At 56.2% G+C, this 17154-nt stretch overlaps 1 protein-coding gene across 1 annotated transcript in view; it reads left to right on the top strand.

The window, feature by feature from the left end:
• The first annotated feature begins 1747 nt into the window (after window positions 1-1747).
• LOC122391096 (AT-rich interactive domain-containing protein 1B-like) overlaps window positions 1748-17154 on the top strand; it is a 30207-nt gene continuing 14800 nt past the window's right edge. Inside the window, exons 1-11 of the mRNA XM_043384772.1 lie at window positions 1748-1835; window positions 2106-2361; window positions 2612-2847; window positions 3551-3667; window positions 4373-4498; window positions 5232-5414; window positions 5547-5876; window positions 6409-6549; window positions 6744-6891; window positions 7353-7668; window positions 8460-8607. Coding sequence (XP_043240707.1) covers window positions 2301-2361; window positions 2612-2847; window positions 3551-3667; window positions 4373-4498; window positions 5232-5414; window positions 5547-5876; window positions 6409-6549; window positions 6744-6891; window positions 7353-7668; window positions 8460-8607 — 1806 coding nt within the window. The 5' untranslated portion in view covers window positions 1748-1835; window positions 2106-2300. The remainder of the gene's footprint in view (window positions 1836-2105; window positions 2362-2611; window positions 2848-3550; window positions 3668-4372; window positions 4499-5231; window positions 5415-5546; window positions 5877-6408; window positions 6550-6743; window positions 6892-7352; window positions 7669-8459; window positions 8608-17154) is intronic.

Below are 17154 nucleotides of genomic sequence, written 5' to 3' on the forward strand. Positions count from 1 at the left end.
TTTTGGTGACTTCGTAACATGTTACGAAGCTGTCAGAGGCGGTTGACACGTACCTACCTACTACGAATACCCGTCACGACGCCTACTGGTTGTCCTGACCTGACCTGACCCGACCTGGTCTAAATGCTTAAAGACATCATCTGTGATCAAAACTAACACGATATTCGTGATCAGCGCCCCGAAAAGTCCCTTAGCAGCCACACTTTACGACTTTCTAACAGGTCCCGATTTTCCCGACCTTGGGTCATTGACCTGACATGGAAGGTCAACCAATGACCTAGGACCTTAAAATTGGGTACCATCGGCTTCCTCTCGTCACGGGCAACACGCTCGTTTTTTCCGCGAAACTCTAGCTCGATCAGGGGCCAACCGGCAAGGGGTGGGGGGTCCAAACCCCCCCCCCCCCCCCTACACATTAGAAGCTGGCAAACGCCGCACACTTGCGAGGGTTAAATTATGTTGGAAGTGCAGAAATACTCAGAGTCACGAAGGGCATTGAATTTCAGTAACCTTTGTTTTGTCAGCAATGGGGTATGGTGGATGGGGGTACTGGCTCTGCCTGACATCCCAAAATGGGGCACGACCCCGGAGGACCTGCCGACCACTGGTGTGAAGGGTGGGTTGGAAGGCGCACGGGGTGCCGGAGCCTGACGGTTCCCTGTGGCGCCTGTTGCAGTGTCTGGCCAGAGGACTGCTCGGCGGACGCCGGCTCCGAGCCCCGAGCACCGGACCGGCCGGCCGACGGCGCTGCCAGGGCGGCCGGAGGTGCGCGGCCGGCGCCGCCGGCTATGCTCGACGTGCTCTCAGTGCTCGACTGTCTTGTGGAGCAGGTGGGCGCGGCGCGCGAGCGGCACCAGCCGGCGTCCGACGAGCTGCTGCTGGCGCTGCAGGCGGTGGCCCCGGCGCTGCTCGAGCCTGCGCTCGACCTGATCGACCGTTGGGCGGTGTCGCGGCTGGTGGCGCCGTCCGGACGCGCCGTCTACCGCGTGCTGGGCAGCGGTGGCGTGCCCTACTATTGTCCGCAGCCGCTGACGTTCTGCCCCTGCCCGGCGTTCCAGTACACGGTGCTGCAGCGGTCAGTGGCCCGGGCCCGGGGAGGGGAGGGTACTACTGTCCGCAGCCGCTGACGTTCTGCCCCTGCCCGGCGTTCCAGTACACGGTGCTGCAGCGGTCAGTGGCCCGGGCCCGGGGAGGGGAGGGTACTACTGTCCGCAGCCGCTGACGTTCTGTCCCTGCCCGGCGTTCCAGTACACGGTGCTGCAGCGGTCAGTGGCCCGGGCCCGGGGAGGGGAGGGTACTACTGTCCGCAGCCGCTGACGTTCTGCCCCTGCCCGGCGTTCCAGTACACGGTGCTGCAGCGGTCAGTGGCCCGGGCCCGGGGAGGGGAGGGTACTACTGTCGGCAGCCGCTGACGTTCTGCCCCTGCCCGGCGTTCCAGTACACGGTGCTGCAGCGGTCAGTGGCCCGGGCCCGGGGAGGGGAGGGTACTACTGTCGGCAGCCGCTGACGTTCTGCCCCTGCCCGGCGTTCCAGTACACGGTGCTGCAGCGGTCAGTGGCCCGGGCCCGGGGAGGGGAGGGTACTACTGTCGGCAGCCGCTGACGTTCTGCCCCTGCCCGGCGTTCCAGTACACGGTGCTGCAGCGGTCAGTGGCCCGGGCCCGGGGAGGGGAGGGTACTACTGTCGGCAGCCGCTGACGTTCTGTCCCTGCCCGGCGTTCCAGTACACGGTGCTGCAGCGGTCAGTGGCCCGGGCCCGGGGAGGGGAGGGTACTACTGTCCGCAGCCGCTGACGTTCTGCCCCTGCCCGGCGTTCCAGTACACGGTGCTGCAGCGGTCAGTGGCCCGGGCCCGGGCCGGGGGAGGGGAGGTGTCACCCGTGCGCCACACGACCTCACTGTTGCGGCACCCCTAAACACACAATCATCCGTTCTCGACGCTGATGTTTTCAGGGGTATCGTCCGCTTGGCACCGCAGGCCTACTCTGTGCCCATTCCGAGCGCCCCAGATATCCGCGCTCGATGTGTCCGTGTTTTGGCAGGGTTGTATGTGGGCCTGTGGCGCGCTGCAGGCCGGTGCTGACGTGGCGTCGCCGTGTGTTCGCAGTGGTGACCAGCCGCTCTGCAAACACCTGCTGGCCGCCAAACTAGCGCAGGCGCTGGGAAAGTGCGCCGACACGGCTGTCAGTGACCCGCACCTGCGGGACCTGCTGACTGAGCTGCACTAGACGCGGGCCGACTCACACTGACCGGACCTCCTTACTGACCGAGCTGCGCGGGACACAGCACTCTGTGCATCGCCATGGACCGGCCCAACTTCCACTTCAGGAGGCGGGAGGAGAAACTCGACTGGAAGAAGCTCGGTAGGTGTTTTAACTGACACGTCTGAAGTTAGGTGGAACATGCTTGAATAGTCAGGGGCATGTTTGATGAAAGGATAATCTGGTTATGTTTAGCACCAAAACTTGTTCTGGGAACACCTGCGAATCGCTACTCATCCGCCTCAGTGACCTCAGAATGTACGGTGTTACGATGCATTCTACGCGGCGGTGCGGCGATGAGTCATCTCGCTCACCCCCACCCCCTCCCTCCCTCCCCTCCGCCACCTTCCAGCGGCGCTGGATGTGGATCAGATCGCCAAAACGGTCGACTACAAGGCGCTGCAGGACAGCATCCGCCAGATCACTTACTGCGACGCCGGCAAAGAGTTCGACTCTGAGGCGGCCGACCCGAACCTGGTCAAGGTGTTCCGGATGGCGCAGCTGATCATCGAGTACCTGCTGCAGAGCCAGGACTTCCTGGCCAATAACCTGGCCAGCGTGGAGGAGCGGCTCAATTCTACACTGGAGGTCGGTCGGTCGCCGGCGTGCCGGGCGGGCGGGGGGGGGGAGGGGCGGCTCAACTCTACACTGGAGGTCGGTCGGTCAGCCCGGCGTACCGGGCCGGCGGGGGGGGGGGGGGGCGGCTCAACTCTACACTGGAGGTCGGTCGGTCAGCCCCGGCGTACCGGGCCGGCGGGGGGCGGCTCAACTCCACACTGGAGGTCGGTCGGTCAGCCCGGCGGGGCGCGGCCGGCGGGGCGCGGCCGTCAGTGGGGCGCCGGGCACGGACATTGCCCCAATTACTGCACTGTGCACTATCACAGAGATCAGGGGTGGTTTTCAGTAAACAGTACGATTCTCACAGCTTTATGCTAGAGGTTTGTGCTAAACTTTGTCTGCTTTTTAAGGACCATGATTTATGTTTGTTTGATGTATTGGGCATCCGACTGAGTGTGCCTCATTTGGTCCAGAATCTGTGATGCGGACGCCGCTGACGGGCTTCTGCTGACTGGCTGCTGACTGTATCGGGCTGACTGTCTGGCTGACTGTGTCGGGCTGACTGTGTTGGGCTGACTGTCGGGCTGACTGTCTGCTGCTGATCTCTGTCGGGCTGACTGTATCGGGCTAACTGTCGGGCTGACTGTCGGACTGCTGACTGTGCCGGACTACTGCTGACTGTCTCACTGCTAACCGTCAGGCTACTGCTGACTGTCGGGTGCACCGCCGGCAGGAGCTGGAGTCTGCGCGCCAGCGCTCCCGCCGCGACCAGGAGGAGCTGAGGGAGCTGCGCAAGGGGCTGAGGGCGCCGGCCAGCTCCACGGTGATGACGCTGACTGGCCACCAGCGGGTCAGTGCCGCCGCCGCCGGAGTGCGGAGCGCCCCCCGTCCCGGATACCGTTCTGATTAACGGCTATGGGTGGAGATTTCCACTGGCGTCCAACTGAGCAGACGTCCAAGTTGGCGTCTAACTTTGCGTCTGACTGTTGGACGGAGACCTCCAAGCTAGACGCGTCTAAATTTAGCCGTCGCCAGATAGACGCAGCTGCCGTCCAGCTAGACGCGAAATGGAAGTCTCCACCCTATTTTGGAGTTCATAGTGGCATGCTACTCAACCCTTCGCATTTAGCGGGTATCGTTTTTTGTGCAAAAATAATCCTTGGTACTTGTAATCCTTGCAATGTGACAGACACATTCCCTAAGGGAAGACCTGATCGGTCTTGTCCGCCGTTTCAGCGGCTGAATTTCTCGACTTGCCACTATTCGCCACGGCTGCCCGCAATTGTTGGTATTTTCGGTCAGCTGTCAGGGCCGTGTGTGCTTTGTGTAATGTGTATACCTCCGCAGTCGGGGGGCGGCCGCCGCCAACAGACTGACGTCCTGTGATGGCGATCGGTGGCAGCAGTGTGGGCTGCCGGTGTGTTGTCCAGTCTGTCTTAAAAGTACCACGCAAAGTAACGGTGTTGTCTGCTGATCAGTGCGCAGCTGAGGGCAGTGTGGACCGCCGCGCCGGGCGGCGGGCCGCTCCCTGACGAGGCCCCGTCTGTGCGCGCAGTGCCAGTTCTGCCAGAAGGTGTTCATCAACACCACCTACCTGCAGTCGCACATGATGCGCCGGCACAACCACATGGTCGGCAAACAGATGAGCAACCAGACGCTCTCCACCGTCATCCAGGACCAGGTCGGTGGCCGGCGGCGGCGAGCACGGCGGGGGCACGGCTCCGTCTGCAGCGGGCCGGACGGCGGGCACGGCGTGGAGGGGGAGCACTGATCGCACTGTGCTGGGGTGATCGAAGCTGGAGGCGTATGTGTGTTGACGTGTTGATATGTTTGCATTGATCCGTGTGTGTTGAGTGTTTATTATTTTGTGTTGATGTGTTTTGTGTCTATGTGTTGATCTGTTCGTGCTGATTTATATGTGTTCCTGAATCTGTGCTGCTGTACCCGTGCTGCTGTGTCTGTGCTGCTGTGTCTGTGCTGCTATGTCTGTGCTGCTGTGTCTGTGCTGCTGTGTCTGTGCTGCTGTGTCTGTGCCTGTGCTGCTGTACCCGTGCTGATGTGCCTGTGCTGCTGTACCTGTGCTGCAGCCTGTACCCCTGCTGATGTGCCTGTGCTGCTGTACCTGTGCTGCTGTGCCCGTGCTGACGTGCCCGTGCTGCTGTGTCTGTGCTGACGTGCCCGTGCTGCTGTGCACGGTAAGAGCAGTACTGTGCTGCTGTGCCCGTGCTGCTGTGCCCGTTCTGCTGTGTCTGTGCTGATGTGTCTGTGCAGTGCTATGTCTGTGCTGCTGTGTCTGTGCTGACGTGTCTGTGCTGCTGTGCACGGTAACAGCAGTACTGTGCTGCTGTGCCCGTGCTGCTGTGCCCGTGCTGCTGTGCCCGTGCTGACGTGTCTATGTCTGTGCGCGCTCGCAGAGCTCGCCGGCGGCGGCGGCGGCGCTGGAGGCTGAGCTGGAGCAGGTCCGGCGCCGGCTGCTGGTGGCCGAACAACAGCTGAGAGAGGAGCGCCGGCGCGTGGCCGCGCTCGAGCAGCCCGGCGCCGGCGCCTACCAGCCGGACGAGGCAGCCGAGCTGGCGCCCTACCACCACACTATCAAGGTGAGGGCAGACGGTGCGGCTCAGGACCAGTCCTCGGCGCGCTCTGCAGACTGACCCCGTCTCCGAGGATGCTGAGAGAGCTGGCGCGGCATGCCGTCCCCTGACCCGTCCCGTCCCGTCGCCTGTCGCCAGGAGGAGCCGGAGCCGCCGCCGGACGAGCCGGAGCCAGCCGGCTCCCGGCAGGACTCCGTCTCCGGCTCCCGGCACGGATCCGGCGGAGGCTCCCAGCAGGGCTCTGGAGGCGGCTCCCAGCACGGATCCGGCGGAGGCTCCCGGCAGGGCTCCGGCGGAGGCTCCCGGCAGGGCTCCGGCGGAGGCTCCCGGCACGGATCTGGAGGCGGCTCCCGGCAGGACTCGGGCGGTGCGTCCCGGCAGGGCTCCGGATCCGGCGGCGGCTCGGCGGAGCAGAAGGACTCCCGGCTGGCCGTGCTGCTGGAGCAGCAGGCGGCCGAGATCAGACAGGTCGGTGGGGCGGACTCGGGCGGGTGGCCGAGATCAGACAGGTCGGTGGGGCGGACTCGGGCGGGGGGCCGAGATCAGACAGGTCGGTAGGGCGGACTCGGGCGGGTGGCCACTGGCCGAGATCAGACAGGTCGGTAGGGCGGACTCGGGCGGGTGGCCGAAATCAGACAGGTCGGTAGGGCGGACTCGGGCGGTTGGCCGAGATCAGACACGAGTGGCCGTCGCCGTCGCCAGCCCTGGCTGGACGGTGTGCGGCGGGTGGTGGAACTGAATGACAGTCGGACATCGATCGCTGAACGCCAACTGCTCACGCTTGATGGCTTTGCATGCAAGTTAACAATTTACACGTGACTCGAATTAATATATTGAAAGATCAGTTTTTTTTTATTCGTATGCCATTTATCTGAAAGTGCTGAGTTTGTATGCGCTGATGTATATACGGCCGACTTTTAGACAGATCCGGCTGCGGCTGGCGGCTGGCGGCTGCGCTCAGTCAGAGACAAGTGTGACCGTCCCGCGCCCCTGCCGCCAGCTGCGTGAGGAGCTGGAGCGCCAGCGGCAGGCGGTGCCGGCGGCACCGGCCGCTCCCACCCTGCTGGGCGGCGCTGGCGCCGAGCCGCCGGCGCCAGCACCCGAGCCGGTCAACCGGGTCGAGCAGGAGATCCAGAAACAGGTACGTCCGGGCGGCCAGACAGCCGGGCCGCTGAGACCCACCGCGACCCGTGTGACCTCACTGCGACCCACCGTGACCCCACTGCGACCCACCGTGACCCCACCGTGTGACCCACCGTGACCCGTATACCCCTACCGTGACCCTCGTCACCCACCGTGACCCGTGTGACCTTACAATGACCTGTGTGGCGCCAGGCGCGGCGCGACGTGGTGGCGCTGGAGGGTCAGATGGAGGCCCAGGAGCGTTACTGGCAGGAGCGGCTAAGCGCCATGCGCCAGCGCCACGACGCCGAGGTCGAGGGCATGCGCAGAATGCTCAACGAGAAGAACGCGGCCACGCGCGGTACGTGACTGGCTTCGCATTACCTCTAAAACTGATGCCCCGATCCGTAAACGGTGAAAAATGCGAACTTTGATCTGACCTGTGACGTCATCGGTGACCCAGAGGTCAATGAAATTACCTTTCCTCTCGACAGTTTTTACAGGGCTATCGAACGCTCTTGATTTTTGTAAATCCGTCCATTGGTTTCAGAGATACAAGGGGAGGGGAATAGCCTCCTCCCCCTCCCACCAGGTTGCGTTAAAATCAGACCCCACCAGGGCGCGGATTAACCGGCGGACTCGGGTTCTCAGTTTCTAAACGTGACACCGTACAGTGACAGCTGTAGAATCTGAATCCGTAGTCACCCGCTGGGCCGCGATGGTCGGTGTCTGTGTGGAGTTGTCGAGTGAGTGGATTTGGCCACCGCTGTGTCGGCTGTGTGGCCGTCGGTCCCTCAGTCGCGCGCCCCGCTCCGTCGGCAGGCAGCGCCGAGTACGTCAACCTGGACAGCGGCGCGGAGCGGTCGCCGCAGTCGCCGCGCCTGCTGCGCTTCGTGCACCGGCACCAGTCGCCGTCTCCGGGCCCGGCGGCGGCGCCCGGCCCGGCCGGCCGCGGCGGCCGGCAGCGGCCGCGGCCGTGCATCGCGCCCCAGCCGCGCCACGGCCGCTCGCGCTCCGTCTCCGGCTGCCGGCGGCTCAAGTTCGCCGACGACGAGGAGGAGTGCGACGACGACGACGAGCCGATGGTGCGCGCCGCGCCGCGCCAGTCCCTCTCCACGGACGCGCTGACACGGAACGGGTCAGTGGCGCCGGGCGTGGGGACCGGGAATGGATGGGACTGACTGTGCCTCAGCTGCGGCCCCGTCTGACACGGTGTCTGACACGGGGGAGGGATGGGGAGGTACCCGTCTCTGACACTGTGTCTCTGCGGCAGGCCGGGGTAGGGGAGGTAGCCGTCTGACACGATGTCTGCGGCAGGCCGGGGGAGGGAAGGTAGCCGTCTCTGACACGGTGTCTGCGGCAGGCCGGGGGAGGGATGGGGAGGTAGCCGTTTCTGACGCTGTGTGTCTGCTGCAGGCCGGTGAGGGTAGGGGAGGTAGTCGTCTGACACGGTGTCTCTGCGGCAGGCCGGGGGAGCGGAGGTAGTCGTCTGACACTGTCCCTCTGCGGCAGGCCGGGGGAGGGGGGGGGGGGAGGTAGCCGTCTCTGACTCTGTGTCTCTGCGGCAGGCCGGGGTAGGGGAGGTGGCCGTCTCTGACACTGTGTCTCTGCGGCAGGCCGGGGGAGGGGGGGGAGGTAGCCGTCTCTGACACGCTGTGTCTCTGCGGCAGGCCGGGGGGCGGAGGTAGCCATCTGACACTGTGTCTCTGTGGCAGGCCGGGGGAGCGGAGGTAGTCGTCTGACACTGTGTCTCTGCGGCAGGCCGGGGGAGGGGGGGGGGGGGAGGTGGCCGTCTCTGACACTGTGTCTCTGCGGCAGGCCGGGGTAGGGGAGGTGGCCGTCTCTGACACTGTGTCTCTGCGGCAGGCCGGGGGAGGGGGGGGGGAGGTAGCCGTCTCCGGTCTCTGACACACGGTGTATCTGCGGCAGGCCGGCCGGCGGCCGTCCGCAGGTGCGTCAGGAGCTGGAGTCGGAGCTCAGCGAGCGGCTGCTCGAGCTCGGCATCGAGCCGGGCACGCGGCGCCTCTCCAGCGGCCTGATGACCGACAAGATGCGCCACCTGCAGATGACCCGCCAGGTGCGTTCCGGCCGGCCGGCCGGCGCCGGGGCACGCGGTCCTCTGGGGAAGGGGGGGGGGGGCTGACCGCAGGGTGCTGAGGCACGCCATGCGCTCACTGGGCGTGGAGTGCCTTACCCGGTATCCTAGGAGTGCCGGACCCGGTATCCGAGGAGTGCGGGTCCTGGTATCCGAGGAGTGCCGGTCCCGGTATCCGAGGAGTGCCGGTCCCGGTATCTGGCGAGTGCTAGTCCCGATATTAAAAGAGTGCTGGACCCGGTATGGGGGGAAGTGGGGACTCGCCGCCACAGAGCACATACTGTTCAATGCTCCGTTGCCTGGGTGTTTTTTTTTTCTCGCCAGGCCGCAGCGCCGCTGATTTGCGGTCCCAGGTCGACGGGCTGTGCTGCAGATATCCCTTAGCGATTTTTTGTGACTGCTCAGAAGGCGTTAGAGATAGACATTGGACATACTCCAATTTGTGATTCAGCCCGGATCTTTTGGCACCAACTGTATTTTCAGCTCAGCTGACCCGACTTCTCTGGCTAACAGTTGGGAGAACCTGATATTTAGGGAACTTCAGCACGGTCCCAAAATGTGGCTACATCACGATGCTCGCAATGTCAGGAAATCTCTTGCAGGCAGATGAAACTTTACGGAGTGACAGGCTCTAGAGTTTCAACGGCTATATACCTATTTCATATTTTTATTTAGAATAATCTGAGGTCGGCCGTTGGTTTGGCTTTCCGACTCCACCTCGATGGGGGGGGGGGGGGGAGATGGCAGCTGTTTATTTACGGCTGAAAAAGTGATCTTATCCGATCTCAAACACGGTCCGGCTATGGTGATTCACATTGTCGTCGCAAAGTCCAATACTGTTTTGCATTATCAATTTGCACGAAGTCATGTATGACGTCATTGGAATGGTCATCAGAGTTTCTCGCCAGTAACTCCCGAATAAATTTAATTAGCGGGTCAGGAAAGGCACTAGTGAGTTCGGAATGAATTGACCTGAAAGGTCACTTAAAAAATTTGACCTCGGGTCAATGCCACAGAGTAGGTCATGCTGCATATCAATCAATTCATATGGTTGAATTGAACGCATCGATAGTGTTTTCAGCGCTCTAGCATGTTTTTATCTAAAGTTTTTGTCAAAGAATTGTTGGAGACGTTTCATGACTAGAATATGACTTCAGGGGTCGAAGGTGCAATTTTCCAATTCAGTGTGTCATGTTCACCTGTATCCCGATGTTTGATGGTATTTTCGGCTAAAAGGAGAGCATTTTAATTTCTCCCATTGACTTATAGGTAATGGGAGAGGTCGCAAATTTGACCCGACCTTAGGTCACCGATATCAAAATTCCGGGGTATAGGAATTCTTTTTATTGATTTCCTCATGCAACAGCCCGAGGTTCAAACTTCTGGGATGTACAGGGTGTCTCAAATGTTCGTTGACAGGTACGAGCCATGCTTTTTTGTCAAAAATTCTGAATCAACAAGAAATTAACAGTCAAAATTTTGCATGGGCATTTGTAACAACCTTCCCCAAGCAGCAAGGGCTTTTCTTACATTCAATCCATCAGTTTTCCTGTGATATACTCGTTTTACTAGTATAACGTATCTCAAGTAGTTCTAGTCTTATTCAGTTCGTCAGTTCTCTGTTGACATATCCGCTCTACCAGTACAGCGTTATGGGCGCAAAATGACCACCGCAGTCGACGCGCCCATAAACCCTAATGAACGAACAAAAAGATTCTCTTCAACGTTCCGTAGCCTGGGCCTAGGCAGCTTTTCTGCTTACCTACGACTCCGACTTCTTGCTTGTTTCCTTGACCCGAAAGACTACGACTTCGGATCTGGTTCCGAAACCTTGGGAAATACACTTAAATGAGCAGCATGATCAAACGTTTGTTATTCTTGTTCGAATGCCCTTAAAATATTAACTGAATACCATAGGCCTCATTAGTTGTGGGAAACGTCTCTTCCTTAGTTCGAAATGTAAGCAAAATTAAGTAAACGCATGAAGTTATTTCTAGCGATATTCGATAGATGAAAAATGTATCTTAATTGACAGTAGGATTATCTTGGTTCAAAATTGCATTGATTGCATCATTAACTCCTTTTTATTGGCAACTTTCAAATATAGTCAGTAGGTATAATATTTGTTTTTCATATGATTACATTTAAGAATAGTGTAGGTATAAAACATTCATATATGACACTTCGAAATCTATTGTATGCCTACCTTCTGTTGTTGGCATTGTGCTATTTCAAAAAATAAAATAAAAATAAAATGAACACCACAGTTTAACAAACGTTTTCGTGTGCTTAAAGTTCTTTTAAAAAATAAGAGATTTTTCTTCTTTTTTAAGGGCCTTTGTGCTACAGAAGTTATGGAAGTAAAGGATGTTAGTTCGAATTGATGCATGCAGTGCACGAGAGTAATTGTTGAATTTTTGTTAAAATTCAAGCGAAGAAAAGTGTCACATGCTGTCATTTGGGATTGAGTTGGATAACGAGCGACACATAGGTTTTTTCTTGGATTTGTTTTTTTGTCAAAATGGAGAGTGAGAACGACTCACTGGTAGCCGACACGACTGAAATGGAGACTGAAGCGCCCGTCGAGCTGGTGGCGATGGCAACTGGCCGAACCCGTGGACGTCGTCGCACTGTCCGCAGCAAAAGCCGCAAGAGGCGTAGCCGCAGCAAGTCGGCCGGTGGAGCCAAGAAGGCGAAGAAAGGAGGAAAGAAGCGTCGTGGAAGGAAGGGCAAGAAGGCTGATGGTGAAGCACCGAAGAAGAAGCGCAGGCGCAGCAAGAGGAAGCACTAATAGAAATAGCGACGTAAAGTCATCTTGCGAGAGTCTAAATTTTTGTATATTTGGGTGCGTTCGAAATCCTTTGTGACACCAATATAATTTTGAACTGAGCTTGTGTGTGTATTCGTTGACAACAAAATGAGGAACTGATGGGGGTGGGGGAGTGGGAGACGGGAGATGAAGAAGTCTGATGAGCTGAGGATATTTGATCACATTTTTAGAGCAACTTGAACACTAGCGAACGTAGGCAGGCTTTCGGTGTGGTAGCCGTGATCCTAATTGGGGCAGAATCACCCTGATGATTTCAGGATGGCGGAGTAGGTACGTACCTACCAACTGTGCTTTACGTTTATATCCGATATTGGGTATATTTGAGATAGTGATTCGGATTTTAATTTACGGTTGATAATTGCGCCTGTACCTATAGACATTGCTGTAATTATGCACATTTTTTTTTTTAGTAATCACATCGACTTTCATAGAAAGAGTGACTAAAGGTCTACGACTATCACAAGCTTAGGTGTAAAACAACCATTATACGGTTGAACCTGGCACTAATGGGGTGGGGACGGGGCGGATGGTCCTTTGATCCGACCCCTTGTTTTCACAAATAAATTGCGTGAAAAGCGGTTGACTTAAAGCGATTAAAAGCATTGCAACTTTACGTAGCCTGATTTTAACCCTAGAACGCCTAGGGGGGGGGGGGGGTTGTATCACCCCCCTGAGGTTTTTTCGAAGTGCACGCTAAACGGCTTGTCGTAGCGGGCTGAAATTTTCAATACCCTCTGGGGCAACCTTTGCGCATCTTTTGCCGAAAAAAAAAATTGATCGGGTCATGTCAGGTCACGGAGTTATGACGTCATAAGAGGTACAGCCTCCGGCCGACAGTTACCAAACGTGTGCGCCGAATCCCTAGGTTTTCTGCCGGTGATACCCACATTGTTTGATGGATCATGATGAAACTTCCCATGCATGTTGGGGCAAGCATTGGCTATCGTGTGGTGCAAGAAAATTGACCGGGTCAGGTCAGGTCACGGAGCTATGACGTCACAAGAGGAACAGCGTCCGGTACTATTTTTGAAAAGCGCCCTAACCACTATTTTGCTAATTCTTGTCACCTCAATGGGAATATGCAGCAATATTAGCTTCTATAGGAAGCAAATGGACCTCCCAAATCCAAAAATACAATCAGATTTCAAAAATTTACATTTTGATTTTTCGAATTTCTGCCGCCTACTGTGACCTTGCCGACTTCCGGCGCTCCCAACGCGCCATTTTTAGAGCTAGGGAAACGAAATACATACCAAACGATAGAGAATTGATCAAGGAACACGATAGTGAAGGTTTCAAGTCGATATCTCCCACCGTTTTGCCGCAATCGCCGCGGAAAGTTGAAAAAGTTTGATTTTTTCGGAAAATTTGACCTTTGACCGGTCATAAGTAGGTCAAATGTTGACTTAGGACCAAAAAATATACCACCAATCGCGAGATCTCGTTGAGAGCAATCCGTTGGTTTTTTCCGCTAAGCTCTACGACCTTCCGTTTCGAAACGCCAGGGGGGGGGGGGTCGTAACAACCCCCCCTGGTCGCTCGTGTTATGAGAAATGGCCTGGTCGTGCGAGGGTTAACCCGTGTGACCGCGACCGCCTTTCGGATCCGACCCCCCCCCCCCCCCCGCCTGTTTTCTTGAATAATTCATGAACCGTTTGAGCTGGCGACGTGAAGCCTGACATACTTCTCTTACAAGAAGTACAGGGTGTCCCATAAGTTCGTTCACCTAAATTTTACGTTTTTAGGCCCTCTTGCTTAAAGGCACACTGAAATTGGCTCGTAATTGAGCTTACGTGGTTGCCATGGCTGGTAGAAATATGCTCCACAGTAGCTAATTTCTGTAGACAAAATAGTTTTTGCTAGAGAGCCCGCTTCCTACATAGACGGCTAACGCCGCAACATAGAGGTCTCTGATACGGGTACGTCTCAGTATTTAGTCAGCACGTGACCATTCGCGACGATTGAAGGTGATTGAGGCCTACCAGTCCGCAGCCAATGTCCATCGCTAACTGGACGCACAGTCAGCAAGTGACACCGATGATTTGTCGGGAGTCAATCACTGCAAGTTTATCCTCTTTCCAGTCAGCCCTCAGGAGTGAGCCAAGTGGCCAAAACTGTGTGGCGCCAAAGTGGCCATCAAAAAGGTCAAAGGGTTAGAAAGTTGGCAAGCAGACTTTTCAGGATGGATTACCAGCTGTCTAAGAGTGTTCTTTCGGGGGTGCATAACTCAAGGTGACTTAAGCTTTGCTTACCGGAGGGCACAAGACAGTCAAAAACGTCTTAATAAAATGGCCAAACATGAGTTTCGTTATGCCTGAGGCTAAACAAAACTAGAGGGCTGCTGACATCAACCAGGTCATCTGGACTAACTTAACTAGTCCACGTTCGAAATGAAACACCCGTCCAAACCCGAAAACAACCCCATAAGGGCGAAGGAGGAGGCCTCCGTTTCGTCCCGTTATGTTCCTATGCAAAAGGCCAGGGTCACTGTGTTGTGGGATTATAGGCGTTCTGGAGTTGACCAAGTTGCAAGTGGCAGCCCAGAAACAGTTTTGGGAAGCGCTTTTCCAAGAACATCTTGGAGGATTTTCAGCACTCAAGCTGAACTCGAACCGCGAGTATGAACACATTTATAGAGGAGAAAATGGCATCCGGGAGGTCGTAGGCCCATAGACCCGGGAACAGGGGGGGGGGCAGCGGGGGCGCTTGCCCCCCCCCCCCCCCAACTTGGGAGCCGAGGGGCGGCGCCCCCTCAACATTGAGGCAGCGAGAAAAGATCTTTCCTCCCTTTTCCGGACTTCTTTCCTTCTTGTTTCCTTTAAACATCTACAGATCAACACACGGCATTTTTCTTGCCATCTGAATGGTTTCTGCTAATACAGTATCGATTTGACAACATCTGCTATTGTCATCCCGCTTTGATGTGGGCCTGACCTTGGCCGTAAGTTTGGCAGGCCAGATTTTATACTGCACCAGCTTGAGTCAACTTTGAGAAATGCATAACGTACAACGGTGGTAAAATCGTTGCTATAGGTATAACACAGTTTACCCGCTCCGGGTGTGATGGACGGGTGTGGGGCAATGAGTGCACTGACGTGGCGCCCTCGGAGAGCCGGTATGGGATTAAAGCTCGGCCACACTAAGGGCTTGTGTCATGTGTGGTGCCTTCGGTTATCGGTAGCACCCTCAGAATCACCGGCGTAGGGCCCTCAGAGCCGCCGGTAAGGGGCCTTTAGAGGCACCGGTGTGGGGCCGCCATGCAGGTGCCGGTGTGGGCGCTCAGAGGTGCTAGTGTGATTCTCTCAGAGGCGCCGATGGGGGTCCTTACAGGCGTTGCTGTGGGCCCTCATAGACGCTGGTGTGGAGCCGTTACAGACGGGTGTGGGGCTTTTAGAGCTGCTGACGCGAACTCTCTGCAAGCCGGCAGGGGGTCTCAGTGACCGGCAAGGGGTCCTTAGGCCGGCAGAAGAAGTCCTGTGGGGTCCTTAGAGACCGGCATGGTACTGTCAGACGCCGGTGGGGCCCTCAGAGTCACCGGTGTGGGGCCCTCAAAAGTCACAAGTGGGTGGCCTTTAGATGCGCAGGTGTTGGTTGGGTCCTCAGAGCCGCCGATATAGGGCTTTAACCCTCGCATGTGTGCGGCGTTTGCCAGCTTCTAATGTGTAGGGGGGGGGGGGTCGGTTGGACCCCCCCCTTGCCGTTTGGCCCCTGATCGAGCTAGAGCTTCGCGGAAAAAACGAGCGTGTTGCCCGTGACGAGAGGAAGCCAATGATACCCAATTTTAAGGTCCTAGGTCATTGGTTGACCTTCCAGGTCAGGTCAATGACCCAAAGTCGGGAAAATCGGGACCTGTTAGAAAGTCGTAAAGTGTGGTTGCTAAGGGTTTTTTTCGGGGTGCTGATCACGAATATCGTGTTAGTTTTGATCACAGATGATGTCTTGAAGCATTTAGACCAGGTCGGGTCAGGTCAGGTCAGGTCAACCAGTAGGCGTCGTGACGGGTATTCGTAGTACGTGTCAACCGCCTCTGACAGCTTCGTAACATGTTACGAAGTCACCAAAACTACTTCGTAAATGTTCAAATGGTTGCTAAATTCGAATTCAGCTCCAAAAACTAGCCTAGAAACATGTAAAACTCGAAAAAGTGACCCGAGGTCACCCGAGGTCACCAAAGGTCAATGACCTGACCTGACCTTCAGGTGACCTTGACACACACGGGAGTAACATCAAATCACATGTTTGAACGTTTGAAACCACGAAAAGCTTGCAAACACGCGGCTGGTGCGAGCCGACATACGCGAAATCGCGATTCCGGCCAAACATGGTCTCGGAAAAAGGGTCACAGGTCAAAGGTCATTAGGGTCAGGGTCATGAAATTTTCAGGGTAGGTGTAAAATTGATCAATGCGAGGGTACTGAAAGTTTCGTCGCGATCGGCCGCTTTTTACGCGAGTTATTCGCGAAAAACCATGGGGGGGGTCCATCCGACCCCCCCCCCCTACACATGCGAGGGTTAACCCTCGCCCTGGCAGGGGGGGGTCGATGCGACCCCCCCAAGGTTTTTCGAAGATAGCGTAAAAACGGCGGCGCGCAGCGCCGCCAAATTTGGCACAGCCTATGGGGCAACCTTTTTACATATGACCTGAAAATTTCAGGTCCGGGTGACCTCGAGTCAGGTCACCAGGTCAGAAAAACCGGTACAAGGTCATGGTCAATTTTCAATTTTCTTTTTGCACCTGTCCAACTCACAGTTTTGGACTGATTTCCTTCAACCTTTCAGGATGTGCCAAGTTCACCGAGTTGTATAACATATAGTTCGTTTTTTTTTGAGGTCACTGACCTGAGGTCAGTTAGAGGTCATTACGTCGTAATGTTAAGCCTATGGGAAAATACTAAATTCGGAAAATACTGGAGATATCCGCTTCGTTCTATCACTTTTGTGCTTTGAAACCACAGTACTTAACAGCAGGTCACTTGGTGCTTCTTTGTTTGGTGTACTTATCCATGGGTCAGGTCAAATGAGGTCAACTGAGGTCAAATGACGTTTTTGCCAATAACTTGGCACATAATGACGCTAGAGCTTAAAAAATGGTATCATTGTGTTCCTAGTGATCAGCCGAATCGAATGATATGCGATATGATGCAATTTGGTTAATTTGAACTTAATTTATTAATTTAAGTTTACTTAAAATTTGAGAAAAACTTTAAGTACACTTAAGCAGGCTAAAAAGTATATCATTCGACGCGCCTGGACGTGCTGAGTTCACTGGTGCTTTTCTTTTTGCGCTATCTTAATTAGATCAAAAGTTATAAGCGAAAAACTTTTGACCTGTTTTTAGCGAAATTTTTACATTTATACCCCCCCAAAAAAACCCCTAAATATTGACCTAGAGCAACCAAATTTGCACAGGGGCGAGAACTCCAGGGGGCCCACCTACCTACCAAATTTGGTGTTTCTAGGTGCCATAGGAGCCAATCGCGAGGGGGGGGGGTCGCATCGACCCCCCCCCCCCTGCCAGGCCGTGTTATGAAAAATGCCCTGCCAGGGCGAGGGTTAATAGGCACTGGTGTAGGCACTCAGAGTTGGGGGTGTGAAACCCTCAGAGACACCGGTGTGGGCCCACATAGGCGCCGACGAGGGCCCCACAGTTGCCGTTATGGGGCCCTCAGAAAAATAAGTGTGGGACCATCACATGCGAG

The sequence above is a fragment of the Amphibalanus amphitrite genome, unplaced genomic scaffold (genome assembly GCF_019059575.1).
Source record: "Amphibalanus amphitrite isolate SeventyFive unplaced genomic scaffold, NRLGWU_Aamphi_draft 000001F_arrow, whole genome shotgun sequence".
In the NCBI taxonomy this organism is placed as follows: domain Eukaryota; kingdom Metazoa; phylum Arthropoda; class Thecostraca; order Balanomorpha; family Balanidae; genus Amphibalanus; species Amphibalanus amphitrite.